Source organism: Orbicella franksi, chromosome 11 (genome assembly GCF_964199315.1).
Source record: "Orbicella franksi chromosome 11, jaOrbFran1.1, whole genome shotgun sequence".
Lineage (NCBI taxonomy): Eukaryota > Metazoa > Cnidaria > Anthozoa > Scleractinia > Merulinidae > Orbicella > Orbicella franksi.
Window position 1 is genome coordinate 5,620,760 of NC_138155.1, and position 25,890 is coordinate 5,646,649.

At 39.5% G+C, this 25,890-nt stretch overlaps 3 protein-coding genes and 1 pseudogene across 4 annotated transcripts in view; 3 read left to right on the top strand and 1 right to left on the bottom strand.

Annotated features, from left to right (window-relative positions):
• LOC145503458 (uncharacterized) overlaps positions 1-25,890 on the top strand; it is a 92,441-nt gene that overhangs the window by 10,855 nt on the left and 55,696 nt on the right. The gene's annotated exons all lie outside the window — the stretch shown is intronic.
• On the bottom strand, positions 1,612-5,171 carry LOC145502491 (uncharacterized; annotated as a pseudogene).
• On the top strand, positions 5,821-9,195 carry LOC145502451 (uncharacterized). Its single transcript, XM_081481777.1, has 2 exons — positions 5,821-6,176; positions 8,786-9,195. The coding sequence occupies exons 1-2, from the start codon at positions 6,122-6,124 to the stop codon at positions 9,178-9,180; spliced, it is 450 nt and encodes a 149-aa protein (XP_081337903.1). The 5' UTR covers positions 5,821-6,121; the 3' UTR covers positions 9,181-9,195.
• LOC145502369 (uncharacterized) lies at positions 10,128-25,346 on the top strand. Of its 2 annotated transcripts, XM_081481682.1 has the most exons (8): positions 10,128-10,565; positions 13,377-13,691; positions 15,846-16,220; positions 16,688-17,065; positions 19,291-19,674; positions 21,022-21,210; positions 21,294-21,476; positions 23,109-25,343. In XM_081481682.1, the coding sequence occupies exons 1-8, from the start codon at positions 10,460-10,462 to the stop codon at positions 23,183-23,185; spliced, it is 2,007 nt and encodes a 668-aa protein (XP_081337808.1). In that variant the 5' UTR covers positions 10,128-10,459; the 3' UTR covers positions 23,186-25,343. The 2 variants fall into 2 exon arrangements, with proteins under 2 accessions (XP_081337808.1, XP_081337807.1); XM_081481681.1 differs by having other exon boundaries at positions 21,294-25,346.

Consider the following 25,890-nt stretch of genomic DNA (forward strand, 5'->3'; position numbering starts at 1 on the left):
GTAAATAGCGTCGCATACTTTTTGTTGGCTTAGTGTTAGACCAAAAACTGGAAACGGCCGCAAAACGTGATCCAAACACTGAAGAATGTTTTAGAGAATTCAAGTTTAAGCGTGATAACTCGCGCCCTGATTGGCTATGCCGGTCGTTGTCCACCGGGCTATGTAAATATCGTTGCATACTTTTTGTTGGCTTGGTTTTGGATACAAAATAGAAAACGACCGCGTGTTGTTCACAAAACGAAATCCCAATACTTGAGCCAAAGTTGCGAAAATCTCGAATTTTAGCGTACAATTTAACAAATCGAATGTGGCCGTAGCGTGGTCTGTACTCTTATCGACAACGATATACGTCGTCACAGTGGTCAAAATGTTGTGGACTTACGAGGCGCAGCCGAGTGAGTCCACAAGAAATTTTGACCACTGTGACGATGAATATCGTTGTCGGTAAGAGTACAGACAACGCTAGACCACATTCGACTTGTTTTTCTACCACAATATCAACGTGAAAGAAAATTATTTTTTCAGAGCGTGACCAAGAGCGTGACACATTGATGCGAGCAGCGTTGTCTGGATTCTTATCGACAACGGCAAATTAGCAAATCAGATATCGAGATTAGTGGCACTTGGGGTAAAAAAGTAAAATTTACACACTAACTCATTATTCTTTGATGAGCATACGCGTTTACCGTACACTAAAAGCCATCCCTCTTTTCTTTGTCCGTCGACAGGAAAATGGCCATTTGCTACAAGGCGAGAATTGCTCATCACAAAAAAGTGCGCTGAAGATTATCTTAACGTCCATTGCTCAAATTGACTGCCTAAACTGAACTATTTTGGTTTCGATCGACGTATATCTAAAAATCAACGCTATGTATATATGCAGAAAATATTTACAAGTTTCTGCTTATATACGGTATGCACATCCTTTTGGCCATCTTGGATCATTGATCGATACGAGATCGCCAATTTATCACTTTTACCACTATTCAAGATTGCTATTCGATCTTAAATTGTGGAGTGTTATTTCTTATGACTACTGTAGGTGACGAGTGATCCTATGCATCAAGGCAGAAACGCATCGATCAATCGATACACGATCGTAAGATATCTCGATTAATCAAATCCGTGAAGGTCTTTCTTATATCAAGGACTTCATGTGAAGGCCCTTGTGTAAGGAAGGGTCTCTATTTTAAGGCACCTATATAAAGGCCTTTGAATATACTGAAAGTCCTTTATTAGAGACCTTATTACATACGTCTAATAAATGTCCTTATGCAAAAGTACTTGTGCAAAGCTGCTTGTATAAGGATAGCTGTATCAAGGTCCCTGTTTGATGGTCCTTGTATACAGTCCTAGGTCCTAGTATCAAGGCCTTTGTATACAGGTCCTTATACTAAAACATAATTGTATAAATAATCTTTGTGTAGAGTGCTTTCTGTTGAGGTCCTTGTGTAAATCCATTGTATAAATGTTGATGTTGAGTATTTTAAGGTATTTGCGGTGCCGTTGAGGCCCAAGGAGCATCTATTTGAAGAAGGACACCTTTTCGACCGACAGAGGTGCTTGAATCGAGGATCAACTGAATACAACACGCTGTGAGCCCCATAAACTTCCACTGGCGCAGGTAAATGATAGCCCTGTGATCAAGATAAGTGGTAGACCTGTGATCAAGGTAAGTGGTAAACCTGTGATCAAGGTAAGTGGTAAACCTGTGATCAAGATAAGTGGTAAACCTGTGCTCAAGATAAGTGGTAAACCTGTGATCAAGGTGAGTGGTAAGCCTGTGATAAAGGTAAGTGGTAAGGTTGTGATCAATGTAGGTGGTAAACTTGTGATCAAGGTAAGTGATAAACCTGTGATGAAGATAAGTGGTTAACCTGTGATCAAGATAACTGGTAGACCTGTGATCAAGGTAAGTGGTAAACCTGTGATCAAGGTAAGTGGTAAACCTGTGATCAAGATAAGTGGCAAACCTGTGATCAAGATAAATGGTAAACCTGTGATCAAGGAAAGTGGCAAACCTGTAATCAAGCTGAGTGGTAAGCCTGTGATCAAGGTAAGTGGTTACCCTTTGATCAGCAATTTCTCAGTCATGCAGCTCATTCTTTTAAAGACCAACAGACTGAGAATCTGATAAAAAGTAAACTTATTGCAGTCTTGAGTTAGTGTTCAACGAAGGAGGCAGCTTAATGAGTAATACAATCTATATAACCCAAAAATTACAAGGGGATGCTTTAACAAGCTGTTTATTTTACACCAGTTCTTCTAGCTACAAATAACAAATAACTGTTTACAACCGTGCACATGCTAACAATGTATTCTTCTGTTTACTTTGTGTTTACTTCCAGTTCTTCTGTACAATGCTACTCATGCTCGTTTTCAGGTCTTTCAGCAGGGCCTGCGCTCGTGACGTCCTCCTCCGGGGGACCCTCCAGCACTTGCTCCTATGTCCCCGATGACATAAGCGAAAGAATCAACACACACCCTGCCCTGGTTATTGCTTTCAGACCAGTTCTTCAAGTCTTCGCCGAACCAGACCCTAAGCTCCATATAGGGGTGCAGATACAGCGGGTAGTCAAAGTTGGGGAAGGCCAGCTCGTCAGAATGCTTATCGTCCACTACGGGCATGGTGTACCACAATCCTGACCCGTGCTTTATAAACTGCTGCAGTGGAAATATCACGTTATCGAGTCTGTCGGTAATGATGACGTTCAAAAGGTGTGCCTTAAAGGAGCTGTATCCATGGCAACCCCAGCGACTGTTGTAGGCGACGTCAGAGACGCATCATACCTCGCCGCTTCGGTAAACAAGCTTCAGGGCACCGACTAGCATGCCTTGCGCACCTCGGTATATCACGTGACCTGGACGGTTGTTTCTGGCCTCGAAGCATACGGGATGGTGACCATAGTCGATTTGATACCAAGTAGCTTCGCCTTAAGAAAAATTCAAACAACAATCAGAACTTATTAAATAAGCTATGCCACAATATCGTAAAGAATTTTTCTGATGTACAAAATTACTTTCAAAGTGAAGAGTAGATAAGGAATTTTAAATGTAGAAATAACATTAACTCGGAAAAATATCCAAGTTCCGGATGGGATTTGAACCCACGACTCTCCGTGATCTAGCCGGACGCTCTAACCACTGAGCTACTGGAGCCTCTCTGGAGCCTCTGAACAAGGATGAAATGTGGGTCTTTGACTGGAACCGCATCGCGTGGTCACACAGCCAAATGATGACTTGGTACTCATGAAGTCACTAACTGCATGGCGCAGTCAGGGTGAGGAAGTTCAAAGATGCAACCAAACACCCTCCAAAGTGAGTATTATAAGGAACTTTAAATGTAGAAACAACATCAACGCGGAAAAAAACCAGACTGAAAAAAAAAAGCGATGCGGTTCTAGTCAAAGACTCACATTTCACCCTTGCTTACCATAGAGTCTCCAGCAGCTCAATGGTAAGAGCGTCCAGCTGGATTACGAAGGGTCGTTGGTTCAAAGCCCATTTGGAACTCGATTTTTTTTTCCAAATTGAAAAGAGAGTCGTAAGGTAGCGATGGAATCTCAGTTATTTGATGTTCGGCTATTCTCAGCTATCACTTAAAATTTTAGGCCACTTCTCAACTATCAGCTATTTAAGTCATTTTTTTTTTTTTTTCAGCTCAAAGTTAAAATTTTGAACATTTTCAATTAGCAGTTGAAATCTATTCAGCTTCTCTAGATAGAAGACTCACAAAGAAGTAATATTAAACCGTCAATAAACTAAGGCTGTTACTACTCAAGAAGATTAACTAAAAAGGGATTCCTTATATGGAAAGGAAAATGCACGTTTTGTGTTCCTGTGCGGCAGAAAACGCAAACAAATGATTGCTATATTAATAATAAAAAAAAACCCTTCAACCAAGGAAATGAGGCTTATTACCTAATATAGGAAAGCGTTCCAACTGCAAATATATAATCTCTTGACAATAAATTTTGGATTGTATTTTTTACGTTGATCTACGTACAGAAAAGTAGAAGAGATTTTGAATTTTACGTAACCATCCGTCTTCTTGATGCAAGCCTTACTCACTTATGAGAGGTTTTCAAGATATCTAGTCATTGAAGTGAATGAAGAAAAAAATTGATATCTTGCAATTGTGATTGCTTACGAAACGTGGAAGAAAAGGCAAGGTCCACTGTAATTATAGAATGACGAATTTGTGAACACGTTTAAAAACACACCTTGAAATATCTGGTACAACAAGACTGCAAAAAGAGTATGCATGTTTTATCAAAGACGATGTCATTTTCGTGGGATGGGATATGGGTCGACTGGCGATATCTTCTCCTTTGTTTCAAGGAGGCCTTTGAATTAATGCGAGGACGAGTAGAAAATATCACAATAACTGGTTACGCAAAATTATTTACATAGGTTCTAATTTTCTTTATGAAATTAATAAGAATATTAAGTACTTGTCAAGATTGTTTACATAATGATTGATTTAATGGAAATAAACAATCTGTTGGAAAGAATTAAAGAATTACCTGCCTGTATTTACCTGCTTTTCTTACAATGAAAGGCACAACTCTGATCCACTTTTTTGCTTTGAAAATTTCTATCGGTCGTGGGTGGTGGGTCGTAGGTAGTTGGTGCAACTCGTGGGTGATTTAAGAATTTGATTCTGTTGTTAGTCACTGTTTAGTTATTAGCGTAGCTCTGAACACAGTTTAACGTAGCGTGGTGCAGGCCCGCGGTGTTCCTCCTATTGGTAAGTGTTTTTACAAAGAAGTGTCGCGCACCCCCGTTAAAGTTACCTTTCGTTTATATAAACGACGCGATATGTTTTTACGCGATTGTTTCCCACCTACCGGATTTTGGTGTGTAACCCTTGTCACTTTAGCAAATATAAGCGTTCATTGTTAGTTCCGAAATATGTTCTCTAGGCACTTGCACACTGATGAATTGTGTGGGTGGGGTCGGTGGGGGAGGCGAAAGAAGTTGTCAAACTGGGATTGAGAGGAGAGGAGAAATTGTGCTGTGGTGCTCTCTCTACATTTTGAACCTTACTCTTAAAAACAAAACAGTTGTTATCGCCTCTGGAAATAGGGTTAATACCAGTTTGATGCTCTCTGTTTGAGCCTGATATGGCCATTTCCAAGTGGTTATATTTCTTTATACAGTGTCTATCAACCAATTAAACCTAAGCCATTTTCAAACCTTGCAAAAAGTTGCGTCTTATCATGCTTATCAAAATTTGCAGATAAGATAAAAAATTTATCGTGCCTTTTTTGTTTAATTATAAGCCCTAAAGCTGTAATTAACGGTGTTTTAGCAGGTCATACTGTTGCTATGGTAACCTACCGTGTCACGAAAATGGTAACAACGTGCTCACCAATGATCGGGCACCTTTTGATGCCATGATTGTAGCAAGTGATAGAGTGGTTGTAACGACCCATCAAAATCTAAGTGCTGGAAACTGTTTTGAGCCACCTTAAGTGGTAACTTATAGGGTTTTAATGAAACTTGAGTAGTTCCTACATTAGTCCCCTTTAGAAGTTAAATTCAAATTTTCTCGCGAGCATCCCTGGCTTTTTCATATGGGAGCTTCCCCGGGTTCCAAATGTCTAAAAAGAAGTGATAGTGAAGGAGTGAAGGAGTGATGAGATGCAATCACTTCACCACTGCAACTTGGAAAATAATATTTTCTAAGTTAAAAAGGAAAACGCTAGCAAAGATACAAAAAATGTGAACAATTTTAAATAAGTCGCTCCCATCATGACAATACAAACAGGAAAAAGAATTCGCGGTCATCTTTACTGAGAAACACGGAATCAGACTCCTTACAACTACCACTAAAGGTCAAACTCTCGATAATTTTCTTCATAATAGTTTTTCGTGCTTTCTCAAAGAAAGTTCTTTCACAAGGCCGTAGTGTGTTCATATAACTCGGTCCTTCACGGCAATCAAGACAGCATTTTAGAGATTCCAGTTATATATTGGTCACGCTTTGCTTCGCACGGACAACAAATTGTCAATCAAGCGTTGCACAGTTTGTCTGAGTCTAGCGGTCGGTGGTGTTTTTAGCACAAGCGTTGTGTTCTATTCAAGATATGGCTGAACTGTAAGGATAAGGAGAGAAATGAAAACATTGATTGTATTGTGCTTCTCGCTTTGCCTTGTGGGAGGTAGTGAAGGTATATGTCATACTTCATGCTTTGCTTTTAACGCATCCAATTTTACATGGTTGCAGTGCTGTGTTATATAATCTCTACATGTTCTAAAGATTAAATCACTTTCCTTTTAAACTAAGTGAAGAAAGTTCAGAGACAGCTTTCGAGGAACGGGTCTGATTTCTATTCACCCGTCCTCATTTCGTAATTTCAAATGTTCTAAACGATGCACAAACATGGACTACCGCTAATACTATGATAAGCAAAATTTAGTGAGCCTCTCAGTAGACTGTTCAACGTGTGTCTAGAGAAACATCTGTTTTGGTTTCTCAACTCTTTGCATGCTTTTATATGCTGTAATTTCTCGCAAAACTGAGCTTGTTGCCACAACTTTCTGCAGATCTGTTTCAAAACTTGAGTTAAATTGCAACTCATTCCAATGATACTCGGATAAAGCTCTGTCTCGTAATAAATTCTAAGATTCATTTTCATATTGTTCGCGATACTTTTGCTTTCTCATAACCAGTGTCTGATTTCGAAATGAGTTTAATCATTTTTCTTCAATGTTTTCTTCACAATAAACCTGTAAGTTTACCGTAAGTAGGTGTTAAGTTTCCGCAACGATGGCTAAAATATGACCTTAGACTCGGTAGAAAGAAGACAAAGAAAACACAACTTTGATCACATTGCAAGTTAATGTATATGAAACCTCTTGAATTTTAAAGTGCGGAGAAAGATATGATGGCATGAATGATAATGAGCACAACTCAAGCAGTAGTGAAAATAACACCCGATAAAAGTCATGTAGACAACTGCTTTAGTCGTCTACATAACTACCATGATTATTCATACGTTGCCGTTCCCGGGCGAGTATAACACACGACATCTGGGTGGATACGCACGTAACATATCAACACAACATACCCTCGCCACCGTGTTACACCACACAACATCTTGCAACATATTCCAACGTGGGCAAGCATTTGAAAGAGGTACGCAACAGCTGCACTATATTGCCTGCGTTTGTCTGGGCCTTAGCGGCCATTGTGAAGTCCACAATTGCAATTTAATAAACGCTGGTAACAATATCTAAGACAAAAAAACAAGAACATTATATTGACATCTCTTCAATAAAGTTACCATTAAGGGCCGAACGTAACGACACTCGGTTTAAGTATTGAGCTTTAGCACTTCCATTTCCTTCGTAGCTTCCATGCTGTCGCGGGCAAACAAGTAATGGTTTGTATTTTAAGTCTTGTCGAGGTATTGAACAGGCACGAGAAACAGATGAAGGAAGAAAAAGCCGTTTCCTTCTTAGACAATGCCGGACTCTGAAAAAATAATCGAGCGGTCTCAGTCGGCAGTCGAGCGAGACCAAGCCAAACACAAAATTGGTCTTGAAATGTATAAGAAACTATTGCTTGGTCTCGAATTTAACAAACCCAATAAACAAAATGTTTATGAGATTAATTACTTTAAAAAATTCTATTTTTCTCAGTCTCAAAATAATTGTTCACACAGATTGATGTCAGGAATGCAACATCAAAGCATCACTTCTTAAAGTCATTTAAAATAAACACATAAGCTTAAGTATAACTCACTACAGCTCACGGCCAACTGTATCTCAGCTATAAGGTGGCTCCCACACTACATCAAACTGATTTGAGAAGCACCAACTACAGAGGACACAAATTCCTTTCATTCAAAACCCGAATCGAATGGCTTCCACTGTTGACCGCAACCGCAGGTTTTCTGAGCGTATTTTTCAACTCCTGCAATATTCAAGTCAACGTTCAACTTTTCGGCTCACAGGGCTGCTCTGATGGCCAAAACTGACTTGACTTTTCCAGCATTTTCTTTAAGATTTATAGATTTTGCCGTTCAATTCTGCTTTAGCTGTAAGTTTTTACTCCACGAGAAGCGAGTTTGACATGGGCGTGATTTTCTTAGGCCAATCACAATTCTTTGCTACGCATAGCAACCAATGGGAATGTGGCTTTATTTTGTACAGACAATAGATTACGTCAAGTTGCTATTTCCTTGTTTGCCAAAGTGGCCAAAGGCCGGCTTTCGAGTTATGTGAAAAATTTGGAAATAAAAAGGCTTTTTTCTGTAGCAGTTTGTTTCTTTATTATATAAAACAATTAGATTCTATGTTGCCGTGCCTCTGTTCAATAATAGATCACAGAAGACGTCAAAATGTGGTAAGAACACCAACCGGCTATCGCCTCGGGCGTTACTTTTTTGTTCTGTTGCCACATTTTGACGTCATCTATGATCTATTACTAAACAGACACACGGCAACATGGAATCTATTTGTTAAATAGAAGATATCGTTCCGACTATTAAACAATCATCTTCGTTACAAGCCATCGGCGAACTTGTGACTTCTACAAATCATCATGTCCATTCTCTTAGTATTTAATTAGCAAAATTCATTTCATCTTGTTTTGATCGACGCAATATTCTTCTTTCAAATCAAACCTTTGTAACTTGATCGCTTTATCATAACCTTCTTCTGGTGTTCACGATAACCATTACTGTTTAGTTTTAGTCTACAAAAGCTTTTGCAAAACTGTATGTATATATGATCACGCAAATAAATCCAGTTGTTATAGTTGTGGTTTTTGTAGGTCAGAGCACCGCTACCCCAAGTGTGGCATCGTTCAGTCCAATAACATTCGTGGAATCGTCCGCTGCAACACTAAATGTGGGATCGCCCAGCGGCGAAATAAGTAGGGAGACGTCCAGCACAGGAAACACTCTGGAATCGTCAAGTGAAACAATCAATGTGGTATCGCCCAGCGGCACAATAGATGTGCCATTGTCTTACGTAACGGCACAGACATTAAATGCGGGATCCTCCACCGCAGGATCATTTACGACTGCTGCATTGCATTCAGTGTCACATTCAGTAAAGCCATCGCAAGACACTACAGCACCCATCTCAACCACTGAGACCGACGTGGAACCAACGATAGCATCAACAGTAAAACTAACAATAACGTCTTCTATAAATGGGCAGTAATACGTATGGGTGAATGGTTACAACTGCGCTGAGTTCAGTTGCCTTATATTGTCTTCTACATTCCACCGGAAAAAAGAGAGGTTTTGATTCGCCGATTCGACAAATGGATATTTTTATTCGCGATTCCACTAACCTAACTAACCATGTTTGCCTCTACCGGTCGCTAGAAAAACTTTATGACTGATGTTATTGATTAACACGCCAACTGATAGCCAATGTGTTATGTATGGTAGCCTAGGTAGCCTCGGTACTAGGGTGCACGTTAGCCTCGTTATGATGTATCTATAAGGAAGAATGACTTTCAAAATAAACGGTTATTTTGTTCTTGTGGTAGGTTACTATCTACTTGTTGAAACACAATGAACATTACTTCCGGTGCGCGGTACTCCCGAGATCCTTCGGGATGTCAGCTTGGAAATGACTCGGTTTTTAGCTGACAGGTAAGATCTGAGATCTGCAAAAATTTAGTGCAAGCTAAGAAATCACCGAAACTTTAACTGATAACTGATTTTCTTGCATCCCATCCAGACACTCGGAAAATGATTGCAGTAAAAACCCGCGTGTAAGGACCTATGTTTTTTGAACCTTAGCAAAATAGGTTGTTTTATTTTGGGGAAATTATTAGCAATATAGGCTAATTAAGTTCTTTATTTGTGTCTTACTTTCTATGAACGAGATATAGTTTTTAATTACCAGGAAAATAGTAAACTTGGGTTTGGTCCTTAAATATATAGAATTTATTTACAAGGGTAGTACAATAAGCATAACACAAGTGATTAAAAAATGTAGATGTAGTGTTGTCTCTATAACAAGAGTTCATAATTTAACTGTAACCCACATAAAAGAACCTGCTTGATCTTGCTTGGCTAATCAGGTTCTTGTATTTTAGGGTATTAAAATCATAGTGGAAAATTTCTGGCCGCAGATTCTTAAAGCATTTGGTTCTTTACACGCGGGCTAGCACTGTATGATTTCTAACTGAAAACACTGAAAGGACATCTGAATGGGAGTATCGCGAATGAATGTTAGCAGAGTATTATACTACTACAGCAACTTTATTTGCAGGTATTCTCAGACGTTTGCAGATGCACCGTCGTTTCAGCACTGAATGACGTGGCTTGCATGATGTTTAGTCAACCTCTATGACCTAAGTCACGGTACAGTCGTTCTAAAAATACCTTTCTCCTCCTCTTCTCCCCATTCTTCTCTCATAGGCCTACACTTGATCTAAGTCTCCAAGCTTCATCCCAGTTTACATTACACAGTAAACATTCCAACGATGGGAGCATACGGAAGAGTTCGTTTTGTGCTGCTCTGCACAGTTTATATTTTAAAGCTATCCAGTTATGACAACATCGTAATGGCTTCTACAATATCTCCTTCAGGTAAGCTGGATTTGGTGGTTCTCTTAACCAAGATCGACAAGGAATGTGATGTGTCTTCCTGTTCGTATCATGTTATATCAATTTGATTTTCATACCTGCACTCTCTGCAGTCTCACCTAATAACCCCTACCCGACTTCGAAACAGACTGCACACTGCCTAGTGCTATGATAGAACAGCACTTTGTTTAACGACAGAACATTTCCTAAACATGGGGGATGAAAGCGGGATATGGATGGAGCTTTCTCCAGTGTTTTGAATGGCAGAGTCGAGTCGCCAAAGGCGCACCAGTGAGAATTTTGGATTAAATTTTTCAGATTCATCTCTCGTAATCCTTCTTATATTGCCAAACTCGGAAATATTCATCAAGCACTTTTACGAATTGGTGATTCCTAGCATTTTGCGAAATCGAATATTTATGCCTGAGAGATACTGATTTTTGGTCGCTTGGAACGGGGGAAATAATGTTATTTATTCAAATCTACGGATATTTCATCTGCTTTTTAATAGCAAACCATAGTTGTAAACCGCTTTAATCTTATTGTGGGACTGCTGTCCCATTGCAGTACAACATCTTTTCTGCGAAAAGATTTCCGGCCGGCAACAGCCGGAAATCTGTTCGGGTTCGTAGATTGACCAAGTGTTAATTGAATCAGCGACAACAATGCCTCTCTAATGGCTATTCCGACAGTGCATTGTTAATAGAGGGAAATGTTTAGAAAGCCCAGGCAAACGAGCAAACAAATATGACAAGATTTATTTTGGAAGGTCCACGACTGTGCATAATATGCTTTGTTTTCATGAACCGAAACGTTTCTGTTGGTTAGTTCGGATCCCAATCGGAAGTAAACCATAGCCAAAAAAGCGACCAAAAAGTTATCACTTGTCGGGTTCCATAACCATTCCCTCACCGACTATTATTAACTTTGAGGAAAGGAATAATTTTATGAGAAAAGGAATAATTGAAAAAATTACCAGACACCTTTTGACGGCTTGAATTAAGTAAGGTCATTCCAAGACCTCTGGAGTCATTCCAAGTAATTGAGGACATAATGATACATTGAGGTCTTAATATCTGCTGAGTGAGCAGCGGATAATATTTTGTGATCTGTGGAGCGCAGCTAAACAACTTTCAAATACGGAACATAAATATAACGTTGAACAAAGTTGACTCCGAAAATACCCAAATATCCAAGGAAGTTTTAGCATCGAATAAAGTCTCCAGGCAACTTTCAGACTAAATTGTTTTTAATCACAACTTAATGTTCAAAGTTCACTTGAACAATTATTGAATTCGGTTTTTCGTAATATCCACAATAATCATGGTTTTGGTAAGTGATTTCAGACTCAGAGGCTTTTAGCTTCGTGTGATAGCACTTATATAGCCTTGATTATTCTGGATATCAGACTGACCTACGTAGCTAGCGGGATTTCGCGCGCGAATGCTGTTGTTTTGGCGGCGAAGTCGTGGGGGGCTTAGTGAGGAGCACGGTATCGGCCTAGTGTAAACGCATGTAAACGCATTATAAGACAACTAGACGCTGTGACAACGTCTAACTCGTTTAGAAAATGTATAAGTTTCACCAAGAAGAGAAGAGTTGGGGAAAAACCTTGGGCCATCGTTGAGTATACACTTTTTTATGTTTTCAACAGAAACTTGGGCATTTCAACGCGAGCGGTTTCTGATAACATTTACTTCAAGCATTTTCACTGTCCAAACATTTCCCATTCTCTTTCTTCCCTGTATAACAAAATACCTCGCGTGTCTGAACTTCCGATTATGTCTAATCCTGTAATACTAAGGGTCTGTTCATCCTTTATTTGTTTCAAATGTCTTCTTCTTTCCCTTTTGGCATCCCTGGAATTCAATTCGAAGTATTATGTTTGCAGAGGGTGTCTCGCGTTGAAAGGTACTGTTTATTAGCTTCGTTTGATTCTTATGTCGCGGCTGCCGCTCATTTTATCATTATTTAACCACCGTCAATACAGAAGACAAAGGATGCGTTCCTTTGGGATGATTCAACAACAACAACAACAACAACAACAATTTATTGGTATTCCCATATAGATGGTGTTACCTAAATACAGAATCGCTAAATAGAAATTCAAAAACGAAACAAATTACAACAGCAACAAGAAAGAAAAATAAACATAGTTAGTTACAAGATTCTTCATTTTAAGTTCTAGGGTTACAAAGTTCTCTTATTTGTAGTGCTTCATATATAAAGTAACCTAGTTTTTTACAAATAAAAGTGTCAGCACTGTTAAATAGAAATATTGTTTTCTCTGTGTTATTAAAGGAATCAAATTTTGGATATTTCTTGATGATGTCACTTGTGACTTGTTGTCTAATATCAGAATCACTGATACAAAATTACTCGGAGTATCTTTTTTTTTAGTCAACGTGATAATGGAAGCAAAGCCTCTTACAAAATGAGAATCAAACCAAAAGAATTCCAGGTAGTCGTGGCCGCCGAGAACTGCCGTTTTAATTTGAATATTGTATTTTTTTTCTGGGGATAGGGGGGGGGGGGGGAATAAGGAAAGGAAAGGAATAAGGTGGACTGCCTGTAATCTAAGTATTTATGGCGGAATATCCGAGCGTTATGATATCTTATATTTTTTCCATGCACTTTTTGCTTTCATGCTTTCGCGACAAATGATTAATGTTCTGTGCTGGAATGCATGGTCGTCCATTTACCTTATCAGGGATAATACCGGAAATGCTTCATGCGTTTTCCTGTCAATAACATTTTCAATTATTTATTCTTTTAATGCAAGAAATCTTGTTTTTTCAATCGCGCATTTTTTAGGCAAGAACTCCGAAGCGCTATCCTCCAGCATGGTAGTAAATGTCACCGTAACATCAGCTGAGGAGGTATCCGGTGCAACGACAACAACTGAAGGATTTTCCAGTGTTGTAACATCTATGGTATCGCCCGGCCCAACAATGACTGTGGGATCGCCTAAAAGATCATCAATTGCGGTACAGGCGTCTATCCGTGCAGCCACACCGGGATCATCGGGTACAGCATCATTTACGTCTAGGGCATTGCCCTCTGTACAAGTCAGCGTCGAGCCAAAGGCTGCCTCAACGTTGAAACTAACAACAACCTCTTCTGTAAATGGTAAGTAACAATTATGAGTGAATGGTTACTACTGCAGTGAGTTCGGTTGCCCAATTCTGTCTACTAGTTCCCATCGAAAAAAGGGAAACTGTGACTTGTACATTTAGATTTGACGAAAGGATAATTTTATTCACAATCCGATTAAGGCCATCCCCCTTTTTTTCTCCGTTTAGCGTCGCCTGACCGACCCAGATTTTCGCGTTTTCAAAAAAAAAAAAAAACAAGTTACGCAGAAGGCATTGAAGGCAATGACACATTATTTCAAACAATTGTCACTTTAATCTGAAACATAAGCAATTTTTTGCCTTACAGATTTTTAGTTTTTTCCTGTTCTCGTTTGATTTTAACAACGACGTCGACTTTTTCGTTCCTCCATTGCCACGATGTTGACTTTGTAACCACACCTTGTTGTTTCCAGGCTCCACGGATATTATGCTGAGGTACCGGGCTTCCTAGCTCCAGACTCCTCTTCTAATTGTATTTTTGTTTTTTGTTTTTTTTCCTTTTCCGACCGACCGACCCAAAATCAGAAAACGCATTCGACAATAAACGAAAAAAAAAAAGGGGGGGGGGGGTGGCCTAATCTGCGATCAGGCGAGTTTTTTTTACGCTCACCTTTACAGTCCGCTAGAAAAACTACGCCTGAGACATTTTCACTTTGACCGACTGGCATTGATTAACACGGCCACTAATAGCCAATGAACATTACTTCCGGCACAATGTACTACAACCGTGAGATCGTTCGTGAGTGTACGCGCGGTTCGAAGCATGTTTCATCACCAAATACTGGGAGGTGGAGGTTTTGCGGTAAATTCAGTCTAGATTTGATACTTGGACGTTAACAAAGAAACGGAGGAAAATTCTAACTCTGTAGATCCTCGACTTTCTTGTGCACCGTTCAAGAATGTTACACGGAAGCAGATTCATTTTTTTGGAAGACAAGAAAAAGAAAACCACAGCCGTATACTCTAAACAAAATGATTAAAGTGACAAAAGTGAAAATAATACTCATCGTTATTATTATTTGTAGAGAAGCGAGAGGTAACAAATTGTGGGCTAAACAAAATATGTTATTTGAAAAGGAGCATTATTACGCAGAAAATAAAGCGCACTGTTTTTATTTCGGGGAAAAAAAACCTCAAGAGAAGAGTGAACAGATTCAGTACGTTTTTAATTATTGTTTTTCTCAGCTCGTGAGCGGGCGGAGTTCGGCAACAAATCCTGCAATTTGATTTGTTGCGGGAGCGGTCGGTAATCGTCAATCTTTTACCTTTTTCACTTTTCCATCGGAGATTACTCAACTTAAGTTTATCTCTATTCATTTTTAAATGGCAAGGAAAGTCGCAGTAAGTAAATTCAACTGAGTGTTTTGAAGTTGTGAGAGTTTGTTTGGCCGTTTGTAGCTCGACGCTGTAATTGCGCGTAATCCTGTGTTTCTGTCGCCACAAAATTTTAAGCAAACAATTCGTCAATTACAGTCGAGTTTACCTCTCTGAGCGTTGCTGTATTTAAGAGAATTTCTGTGGAATACACTTAACAAATTTCCTCGCTTTCTGTTATTCCATTTACGGTAGAAAAGTCTGATTTCGAGTGATTCGCGGTCGCAACGACTGACAGAAATTATTTTTGTAGTACAACTATAAACTTTGCAGGAAATTTCACACTAGATAAAACAATTTTGGAGAACTTAACTGGTGAACTTGATGCAACTAACATAAAGAAGTTCGAAATAAATCTGTTCTTTAATAGGTCTTTCTTTGTCTGGTATCAGAGTTACTCGCTCGTTCCCTCGTTAGATTTTTTTACGAATGGTTACGAAAGCCGATTTACGGCAGGAAAAAAAAAATGTGTTATTTGCCTGCTTACGGTCGGTCCGTAGAGTGAAACACTGTGACCTCGGGCTTGAAAATGCAGAATTATTAAGACCTCCGGGTAACAGTTTTTCACTTTACGGAACTCCCAGCCGGCAAATAATACATCGACTGGAAATTTTAACATTTGTGCAAAGTATCACGTCGACTTTAAAAAAAGCCGTACATTATTTTCGTCATTTGTCACTCGTAACACACTCAGTTTTGTTATTTTTCACTACTGTTCAATTGAGAAATGCAGTGCTGTTGTTACTGTAGCCAACTGATGTGTCCTTACTTACAGTGGGTGGATGTAACAATTACACGGACCTGAGTGAAGCAGACCGCGCCCAAGGACAAATAGTGATCAACGGCAACTATAGATGCGATTGGAACCTGGTAACAGGTTGGTATCGTTTCCAAGGAGCTACTGGAGATCGCATTGCGGACAAATGTGTTCCCATGCGTCACTGCGGTACTGCAATTCCAGGTTGGCTCAATGGCGCACACCCGACGATCGCCGAAGGTGTAGTCACTCGTAGAGTCTGTTTTTCCTCGTCAGACACCTGCTGTTACCGGTATAACAATGTCAGAATAAAGAACTGTGGCGCGTATTTCTTGTACCAATTTTCGAGGCCGTATCAATGCTATGCTGGGTATTGCGGTAATGCAAACGCAGGTAAGTTTCTCGGGATTTTTTAATTATTTCAGTGGGCAGCCAAAACATCAATTTTTCATTTAAATAAATAGGCAACACGTTTTTACTGTTGCGGAACAGGTTAAATTGATGGTTAAATTAATTGTATTCTTTTGGAGAAAAAGGTGATTGTCGAAAATCACTTTGCATACGAGACTCGAGAAAGTCTGCATGCAAACATGGTGGCCCATGAGGCCGACGTTCATCTCAGGTTTCTCAGGCTACAATTATTCATAGATTTCCACTCCCCCATAGATGGAGAGCTACTAATTCACCCAAGATAGTCCTCCAGCATTTAATCGCCACACCCATTTTTAACTCTCCTGCTACCTGCGTGCTGTACATCTATCACTTGTGACTTGCTCGGTTTTGTTATCTGTCAGTACTGTTCAGTTAAGCAACGTAATTCATCTTGTTACCGTAGCCAACTGATATGTCCTCATTTACAGTGGATGGGTGTAAAAATTATACAGTCCTGAGTGAAGCAGACCGCGCTCAAGGACACGTGGAGATCAACAACAATTTTAGATGCGATGCGCGAGACCTGGTACCAGGTTGGTATCGTTTCCAAGGAGCTGCGGGAGATCGGATGGCGGAGAAATGTGTTCCCATGAATCACTGCGGCAGTGATATGCCAGTTTGGCTTTCTGACCCACACCCGACAATCGCAGAAGGTGTGGTCATTCGTAACGTCTGTTTTCACTATTCAAACAAATGCTGTTTTTGGCGTTACAACATCAGAATAAAGAACTGTGGTGCGTATTTCGTATACGAGTTACTGGAGCCGCGTTCATGCTCAGCTCGGTATTGTGGCAACGGAATCGCAGGTAAGTTTCTCAGGATGTTTTTAATTATTTCAGTCAGCAGCCAAAACATCAAGTTACAGTAAGGATTTAAATTTGTTCAGGCAACACCTTTTTACTGTTGTGGAACAGGTTAAGGTTACACAACACCTTCGCGGTGCCCTTCAGAAAAAATTCGTATCAGCGTTAATTTTAAGGAAACTACCACAAACTATATGTCAATAGAAAGGCTATAAACTGTAAATTTCGGGAAAAATACCTACTATTTTGGCCGTGCCTTTGTGGAGAAGAAAGAAGATGGAAAATGGAAAACGACCGACTGTTATTCGGCCGAATTAATCTGGTATCAAACGCAGTGTTAATCAGAAAGCATCAATCTCTCAAAGCATGTCGGGGTTTTCCTGTATTCTTATTGGTCATCTTTTTATAGACCGGTGATTTACAGTATCGAATAATTTCCGACCCTGCTACGTTCGCGCCTGCCACAAGAGAAATGTTCCATATAAAAAGAAGAATCCTCGACACACTTTTGTTCTTCGATGTTAAGGAAATGTTCTGGCCAAATTTCGTGACAATCTACCAACTCTACATACCCTATTAATTCATTTAAAGAGATAGTACTCTCGCGAAAAACTATTGCAAGTTATCGCCGTTAAAGAGTGGTAAACATGTCACGCCTTTACTCGGATGTATGTCAACAGAATATGCCGCCAGCCAATGAAATCATGGCACCCCTAACGTTCACGGCAAGTGAAATGATTTTCGCGGGAATCCTAAGGCAAGAATGGTCTAATAGTCACGTTTTTCTTGTTGAACTTCACTGAGCGTGCATTTATAGAGACGTCTTCACCGCTCATGAGAACTAGGGAAAACCAAGAGGAATAAGCGTGGTACGAGTATGCACGATCCCTTACCGCTATTGGTCAAGGTTACCTTCTTGTCTTCCAGAAATTCCGTTTTTGTCTCCGGTCCTGGGACGCGTTTCTCGAAAGCCCCGGAAACTTTTCGGGCCCGTAAAGCCATTTTTAGTTCATCTGTATCTAAAAACGGAGAATAGTATACGCTTGAAACTTCTTGTATGAACAGAACCTCTGTTCATATTAAGAATATGTAAATAAAACAGCTCTGTAATCGTAAGGTTCGAGATTTTGCTATGGCTTTCCGGGCCCGAAAAGTTTCCGGGGCTTTCGAGAAACGGGCCCCTGGCTTCGATTTTTTCGCTGTCCAAGGGCTTTTCTCTTCCTTTTTTTAGCACGTTTCATGACCTCAATAAGGAGTGATAGATAGCAAAGAAGAACGAATTAATTCGAGAACACAACTGAGAAATAGCGTGTTACAAAATAATGCTAATAAGGCCCTTGTAATAAGAGCTGCCGGAGGAAGCAGTTTCGCGCAAAAGTTGTCTAGGCGCTATGAGGATTATATATGACACCTAACTGTTACTAAAAAAACTTTTTGTCTAAATACCTCAAGCGCGTTATAAAGTTTTACTCTCATTTTCTGGGAATGTTAGATTTTACAGCGGCCTTTTAGTTTTGCTTGAAAAGAAAACTGAGACAAAAGTAGCACTCTCAAGGTATTGTGTAACCTTAAATTAATGGTTAAATTAAGTGTATTCTTTTCGAGAAAAGGTGATTGTCGAAAACCATTTTTCATAAGTGTACTCTCTCAACCACAAAAGGCGGTTGTCGTGAACATTTGGCGTAAAACTTAACTTTCTTGTAAAAAAAGTGTTATGCGTTTCTTTGTCGTTCAAGTGAAACAAAAAAACAAAAGCCGAGTGTGAAAACATCTTCATTTGCAAAAGCCAAGTATGTTTTTGAAGTTCATTTTTTTCTTCTTAGAAGGCACCTAAAAGCACACTGACTCTGAATGACTATAAAGTTGGGTTAAATTCAAATCACTCTAATTTAGTGTGTTTGCTTTGGAGATTCGAGAAAGTCTGCCTTCAAACATGGTGGCCCATCAGTTCGACGTTCATCTCCGGTTTGTCTGACTACAATTATTTATAGATCTACACCCCCCCTTCCCCCCGCCCCCCCCCCCTGTGCATGGAAAGCTAGTTCACCGAAAGTTACTCCTCCAGCAGTTAATCACCATTCTAATTCATCAGAATATTTTCTTAAACTTTCCTGCGTGCCGTACATTTATCACTCGTTACTCACTCCGTTTTGTTATTTGCCACAACTACTTAGTCAAGAAATGCAGTTTGTCGTTACTGTACACAACTGATGTGTCCTTACTTACAGTGGATGGATGTAAAAATTACACAGTCCTGAGTGAGGCAGATCGCGCTCAAGGACACATAGTGATCAACAGCAATTATAGATGCGATAGGGATGACCTGGTACCAGGTTGGTATCGTTTCCAAGGAGCTGCCGGAGATCAGATGGCGGACAAATGTGTTCCCGAAAATCACTGCGGTACTCACTACCCAGGTTGGCTTAATGGCACACACCCGACAGTCGCCGAAGGTGTGGTCACTCGTAGAGTCTGTTATCATAATAGCTTGTTAAACTCCTGCTGTGTTTGGCATGACAATATCAGAGTAAAGAACTGTGGTGCGTATTTCGTGTACGAGTTACCGAGGCCGCGTTACTGCTACACTCGGTATTGCGGTAACAGAATCGCAGGTAAGTTTCTCAGGATGTTTTCAATGGTTTCAGTCAGCAGTTAAAACATCAAGTTACAGTAAAGATTTAAATTTGTTCAGGCAACACGTTTTTACTGTTGCTGGACATTTTAAATTCATGGCTAAATTAATTAATTGCATTCTTTTGGAGAAAAGGTAATTATCGAAAACCACTTTGCATAAGACTTCCCCCTGTCAAGTAGTTTTCAAATTGATAATTATTTTTAACTTCCTTTTCTATAAATTTCTCTTTTGAACTTGTTGATGACCTATTCCGGGTTTCCAGCCTTTTTTGTAAATATTGATTCCTGAGTGTTTTCATTATAACTAATAATGCATTCTTGATGTGCGGCTGGGTTGCTGGTTCTTTTACTTTACACTTGTTATTGATTTCTTCTTTCTGCTGTATGTCGAAGAAAGGTGTATATTTTGTTGCCCATTGAAATGCTTCACGTAATAAAACATTGTTACAGGAATGCTTCAATCTTTGCCAGTAACTGAAGATTGATGTTTTTTTGTGGATGCTTAAAGGGTAACACCCAAGCTCTGCGCTATTATCTTTTATTCTAAGGCCTTATCCGTCCCATGGGGCAATGAGGAACGATGGTGATGATGATCTTCTATCCGCAAAATAAGCAGCACCTGTAAGGTTTAATTGCTTCTTGAGGATTACCTAATTGTTATAAACATCAGTCAATCTCGGCTAATTTTCTTGGCTTTAACTCAATAACTTTACTGTAACTTCGATAGTCGCAAAGCGCACGCCTTGTTTCATCAGTTAACAAAGTGCAAAGCAATGAATCTTTTACAAATACGGTCACATGGTACAAAACCTAGCAAGCTACGTACTGGAGAAACAACAAAGAAGCATCAAGTTTGACTGATAGAATGAAATAGTTTTATTCTGTGAACTGTCGTATCACAGGTTATAAAAGTTTTCTACTACTGTATTCCGCCACTATGTTTTGCTGATCATACCTGCCATCCCGCTCCACTCAATATAATGTTTATCCCGATCCGGCCTGGTTAGAGTTGCAGTTCTCCGCATAACGTCTTTAACCTGCGATTTGCTGTCTTTTATCGCACCGTCAATTTTAAAACGCGTCACGCCTGTCAAAATGAGCAAATCCCGCTCTTGTCGAAATATTTTTATCTCGCATCCTGCCATTGGAATTTCTGGCATCCCGCATCCCGTGTTCCTTTTTACTTCCATTCTGCATCCCACCAAAGCCATGTTGGACCCTCGTATCGGTTTTGCCAGTCAGCATTGCGGATTCTCTACCACGTGACCACTTGTTGCAAAGGGTCAGTTGGCTCATTTTAATTCTTGTCTATTTTTTTTCTTCAGTCGTGACTTGCCATGCGCTGCCCTCAACGCCCAATAGCCTGCGATATGGTTGCACTGGGAATTCATCAGCGTATCCACACGACACTATCTGTAGATTCTCATGTTTTGACGGCTATAAAGCCATTGGTTCTAACGAACGAAGATGCCAGCAGAATGGACTTTGGAGTGGAGGAGAGTTTTCTTGCCAGCGTAAGTACAAGGGAGGTTAAAGTAACTTCACTTATCAAATAGATTACTATCAAATTTTTTTTCTCTATTTATTCTCCATTTAGCTGTCACGTGCCCGAGGTTGTCACCGCCGTCTAATGGCGAGCTATTAGGATGCAATACAACAAAGATGTTATACAAAACCGTATGTAGGTTTTCTTGTAATGAAGGATTTGAAGCGAAAGGTTCAATGGTTAGAAGCTGTACAGAAAATGGAACTTGGAGTGCAACTGACGTTGTCTGCGAAGGTATTCATACAAATGGTTCAACATTGAAACCAGCAGGTCGTAAACGTAATGCATATATCATTAGAGATTTTTGGAAAAACAAGCGACCTTCCAATGCTTGCAAATTTAAAATTAGTGTTTTTGTCTACTTGTAGTTTTGTATTTGAATGACACTAATGCAGCCTGCTTGACCAATCAGGGCCAAGTTTTTCTCTTTCTCAAGCAATCCTTAACACGCGAGTTTTCTCGCGTGCTAGATCGCGGCACGGGCAACATGTTTTCTTGCGTTTCTCAGGGTTACGTGTTTGAGAGCATTCGTTACCGCGTTAACATTCATGTTTTCTCCTGTTACATATTTTCCCGTGCTTCCCCGAATCTGATTGGTTATTGTTTATTTGCGGCTGCCTTCGGATTGGTGTAGAAACAACATTTTTGGTCAACTACAACTACGGCAGTCATAAGTAAATCGTTCGAGAATGTACTTAGAAATATCAAATCCCGACATAAGGCTACCATCAGATTTTAGTATAAATTTACTAGCGTTCTATCACGAATGTCGTTCTCTTAATGGCTACGCTATTCACTATCTATTTGGCTTTAGTATAAATCTACTGACGTTTACCACGAATGACGCTCTCTGATTGGCTACGGCGCTACTCACTATCTATTCTGTTGAAGATAGTGAGTAGCGTAGCAGTGCGCGCTTGTTAACAAACTGGCAGCCGCTTCTTGGCGTTTTCGAAGTGTCCGTAAAGAGAATTTAGATAAAGTTTTGAACGACGAGTAGATTTATACTAAACAATTAGATTATTCGCTCTCAATTTCTATACGTAATAGTTGACTCGGGCTTCGCCCTCTTCAACGATGACGGGATAGAAATCTCGAGCTCATAATCTAATTGTTTGGTAGATAGTGAGTAGCCTAAGTTGTTAACAAACTGGCGGCCGCTTCTTTGTGTTTTCGAAGTGTCTGTCAAGAGGATTTAGATAAAGTTTTGAACGACTAGTAGATTTATACTAAAATAATAAGCGTCCGGTCATAAAAACCTCGAGCTCATAACGTAATTATTAGATATAATCCGAAAAGAATGGTATTCTTGTTGATTAATTTTAGGCCTTTCTTAAGGCAACTATTAAATTAGGCTTAGGCTCAAATCAATACACGCTTTTAAAACTGACCTTTTTAAACATTTTCGAATCAAATCAATGCCGTTACTCGGCATTTGTTCGACTTCATAGTATCGCACTGTTTTAACCTGCATCTGTAATCGAATTTTTCTCGTTGTATTATCTTAAAAACTCTGCTATTCACTTTATGTTTTGGATTAGTCGGTAATGTCTTCGTTTCGACATTTGATTATTTCTACTTGTGAGATCTCAGTGTCAACTCGATGCTAAATGCACAAAACAATTCATCTCATGTTGTTTGGCGATCTTGAATCATTAATCAGTGGATACAACATCGCCAAACAGCCATCTCGATTGCAAGATCGCAAAATTCGATCTTAAATCATAGAATCTGAGGCTACGCGGTTGATGTTATGCATTCTACAGATGCATAGATCAAGCGATATAAGATCATTGAGAGATATTAAATCGATGTACACGTGATCTCCGCTTTAAATAATATTGTCAATGGATCTCTATTTCGCAGCTTGCGTACTTCGAGATGAGGACCAGAGGCGATACGTTTACTGTAGTTGGCTCTTTGTTGTCAATTTTTATACTTGAGACACATTCCGTGTTAACGGACTTGCGCCAGAGTTTTAGCCCGCACGGTATGTTAATGCGTCTCAGTATAATGACAGACATTAGACCGATTACACGTTAACACGTACTAGTTGTACTATTTGTACCATTAATGCGTCTTGAATTCGGCGGATAATCCGTCTGCATGTCAAAGACAGATACCAGACGTATTATGAGTCCGGGTGTTATTACGTGTCTGCAGCACTGACGTCAGCCAAAGGACAGATAATTCGACGTTAAGGCCAATTATCTTCTTTTATTGTGCAACTCGAACAGATGCTTAGTTCTTCCTAGATGCATAAAACAGCACACGCATAATCCATATGGACGGATTGATGCGTCTCTAATGTAAAGAATACAAATCGCTGAAACTGATAAAACTGGTTTCTCCTTTGTATAACTAGCTTTGCCAATGTATTGACTCTCTTGTTATTTTTCTGGTTTTGCAGAGTGTATATTTGCTTACTCTATAACAACAGATACCTTTATGACAAGCTTTGTGTCGATGGATTGACTCTTGTATTTTCCTTGGTTTTGCAGAGTGTATATTTCCTTACTCTATAACAACAGGTACCTTCTGTTTATGACTAGATTTGTGTCGATGGATTGACTGTTGTTAATTACTTTTCTGGTTTTGCAGAGTGTATATTTCCTTACTCTATAGCAACAGGTATGTTCTGTTTATGACAAGCTTTGTATCAATGTATTGACTCTGTTGTTTTTCTGGTTTTGCAGAGTATCAAATTTCTTCCTCGTAAAGTGTCGTTGAAGTGTCACTTTCAGCTGTCGTCAGTTTTGATATCAAGAAATTTTCTGTCCTTAAAGATCCCGGATTTTTAGTTGGAGTTTTAAAAAAATGCATATTCTACATTGAAGAAGACATTGGCTTCATAGTTAATTATGTTCTTGATGCTTTGACATTGTTAATGTTGTTGTTGTTCTTCTTCTTCTTCTTCTTCCTCTTCTTCCTCTTCTTTTTCTTCGTTTTCGTGTTCTTCAATTTTCACGTATTTTCACGCTTGTTTAACTGTACAGAAACTGATTTTATTCTTAAGGTATTTGCAGGACATTGTGAACTTCCGCTGTTCACCGAGCACCAATCTAAATGCATCTTCAGTCGACTTCTTCGAGGAAGACGTCATTGGCTCCCAGTCCAGTTTGCTTTGAGTCGTACCTGGGGGCAATTGTTACGGGACATTTACTAGTAAAACGTAGATTTTTCTCTGATTAGAAATAATCTCCATTTTGTGATCGCAGAGACAATTGTTAAGGTGTTTGTCAATCGTATAGGTGTTTCCCATTATCTGTAACCTGCTGTTAGAACCAAGCCCTTAGAGTTTAAGTTGTAAAGATGCGACGCTTGAAATTTCTTCAATAATGTAGGCTTACTTAAACGAGGTTGAGTTGTTCAAATGCTTTTGGCTGCGACACATATATGACAAGTAGTCTGTTATTAAAATCTTTGAGTTCTGTCTGTAACGCATGATCGAGTCAAGAACACAATAAAATTACTTGTTGCTGAGCGAAGTTCTGATCCACCTGATATAAATAAAGATCTCGGTTAGAAGCAGGGCACCTCTCGCTCACCGTGGAACCTAATTCCCAAGCAGCGAAAAGGTCCTTGTTAGACAAGTAATGGAAAATGCGAACCAAAATGCTGCTATGGTATTTGTGCCATGGAGATCCAAGACCAGGGTGAAATTGAGTGTCTGTCTGATCCTCTGGTGATGAGAATGAGGGACTGGATGAGGTTTGACTGATACGTGGGAATTGGTAAAACTTTTAACTGTCAGCTGACAAATGACTCGCTTTCTACCTGGCAGAGAGAGACCTGAGATCCGCAAAAATTACAGATAGCTGATAAATGGGCTAAAATATTAACTGATAACTGATAACTGGTTTTCCAACACCCCATACAGACCCTCGGAAAATGATTACAGTAAAATCCCGCGTGTAAGAACTTATTTTTGTGGTTACTGGCTTCTAGCCAGTCACCAATATATGTCATCATGTACGTTAGTAAGATAGTCCGTGACTTTTCGGATCTCACGAAGCGAGGCCGAAAACACCTCGAGATTTGCTCAGGTTCTTTTGATCGATTTTCACCTTTTTTGACCTTTTTTCACCTTTAAAACGCGAGTTTTAATAAAAATAACTACCTTTACTGTTTAAAATTGGTTTCGTTTTATTTGATATCACTATTGGAGTGAAAAAAAAAAAAAACATTTGCTAGCAGAAACGTAGCGTTACGGAGCATTACGAATGACTACGATCCCTAGCCCCTGACCGCCCGAAGGACATTGCAGACTCGTTTTCCCACGCTCTTACCACATGACGTGAAATTGTTTGGATAATCAGGTGAGTAACTGCAATGTTTTCTCAGTTTCTACCTTTCTTTCTCGTATAACCAGGCACAGCTTTCACCGATTGTGTCAAAGTGTTTTTCTCGAAGAATCTTGTAAGATTTTGAGCGGTTTCCGAAAGGTTTTGATTGGAAATACGATTGTTACGTGCCTTGAAAGCATTCATCGAGCAAATAAATGCACTTTCTCAAATTGATGTTTATTTCATTTCTCGTACCACCCGGAATTAGATGTAATGTTTGTTTCATTATAAATACTTGTTCCAATAACAAATGGAAACTGAAATATTCTACTAAGTCAGGATTCTTCGACAGGATTATAAAA

Bases quoted from the DNA above. Each gene is read 5' to 3' on its own strand.
- LOC145502369 (XM_081481681.1), top strand. From the start codon at position 10,460: ATGGGAGCATACGGAAGAGTTCGTTTTGTGCTGCTCTGCACAGTTTAT. The intron at 10,566-13,376 runs GTAAGCTGGATT...CGCATTTTTTAG, and splicing joins TTCTACAATATCTCCTTCAG to GCAAGAACTCCGAAGCGCTA. The intron at 21,211-21,293 runs GTAAGTACAAGG...TTCTCCATTTAG, and splicing joins AGGAGAGTTTTCTTGCCAGC to CTGTCACGTGCCCGAGGTTG.
- LOC145502451 (XM_081481777.1), top strand. From the start codon at position 6,122: ATGAAAACATTGATTGTATTGTGCTTCTCGCTTTGCCTTGTGGGAGGT. The intron at 6,177-8,785 runs GTATATGTCATA...TGGTTTTTGTAG, and splicing joins CCTTGTGGGAGGTAGTGAAG to GTCAGAGCACCGCTACCCCA.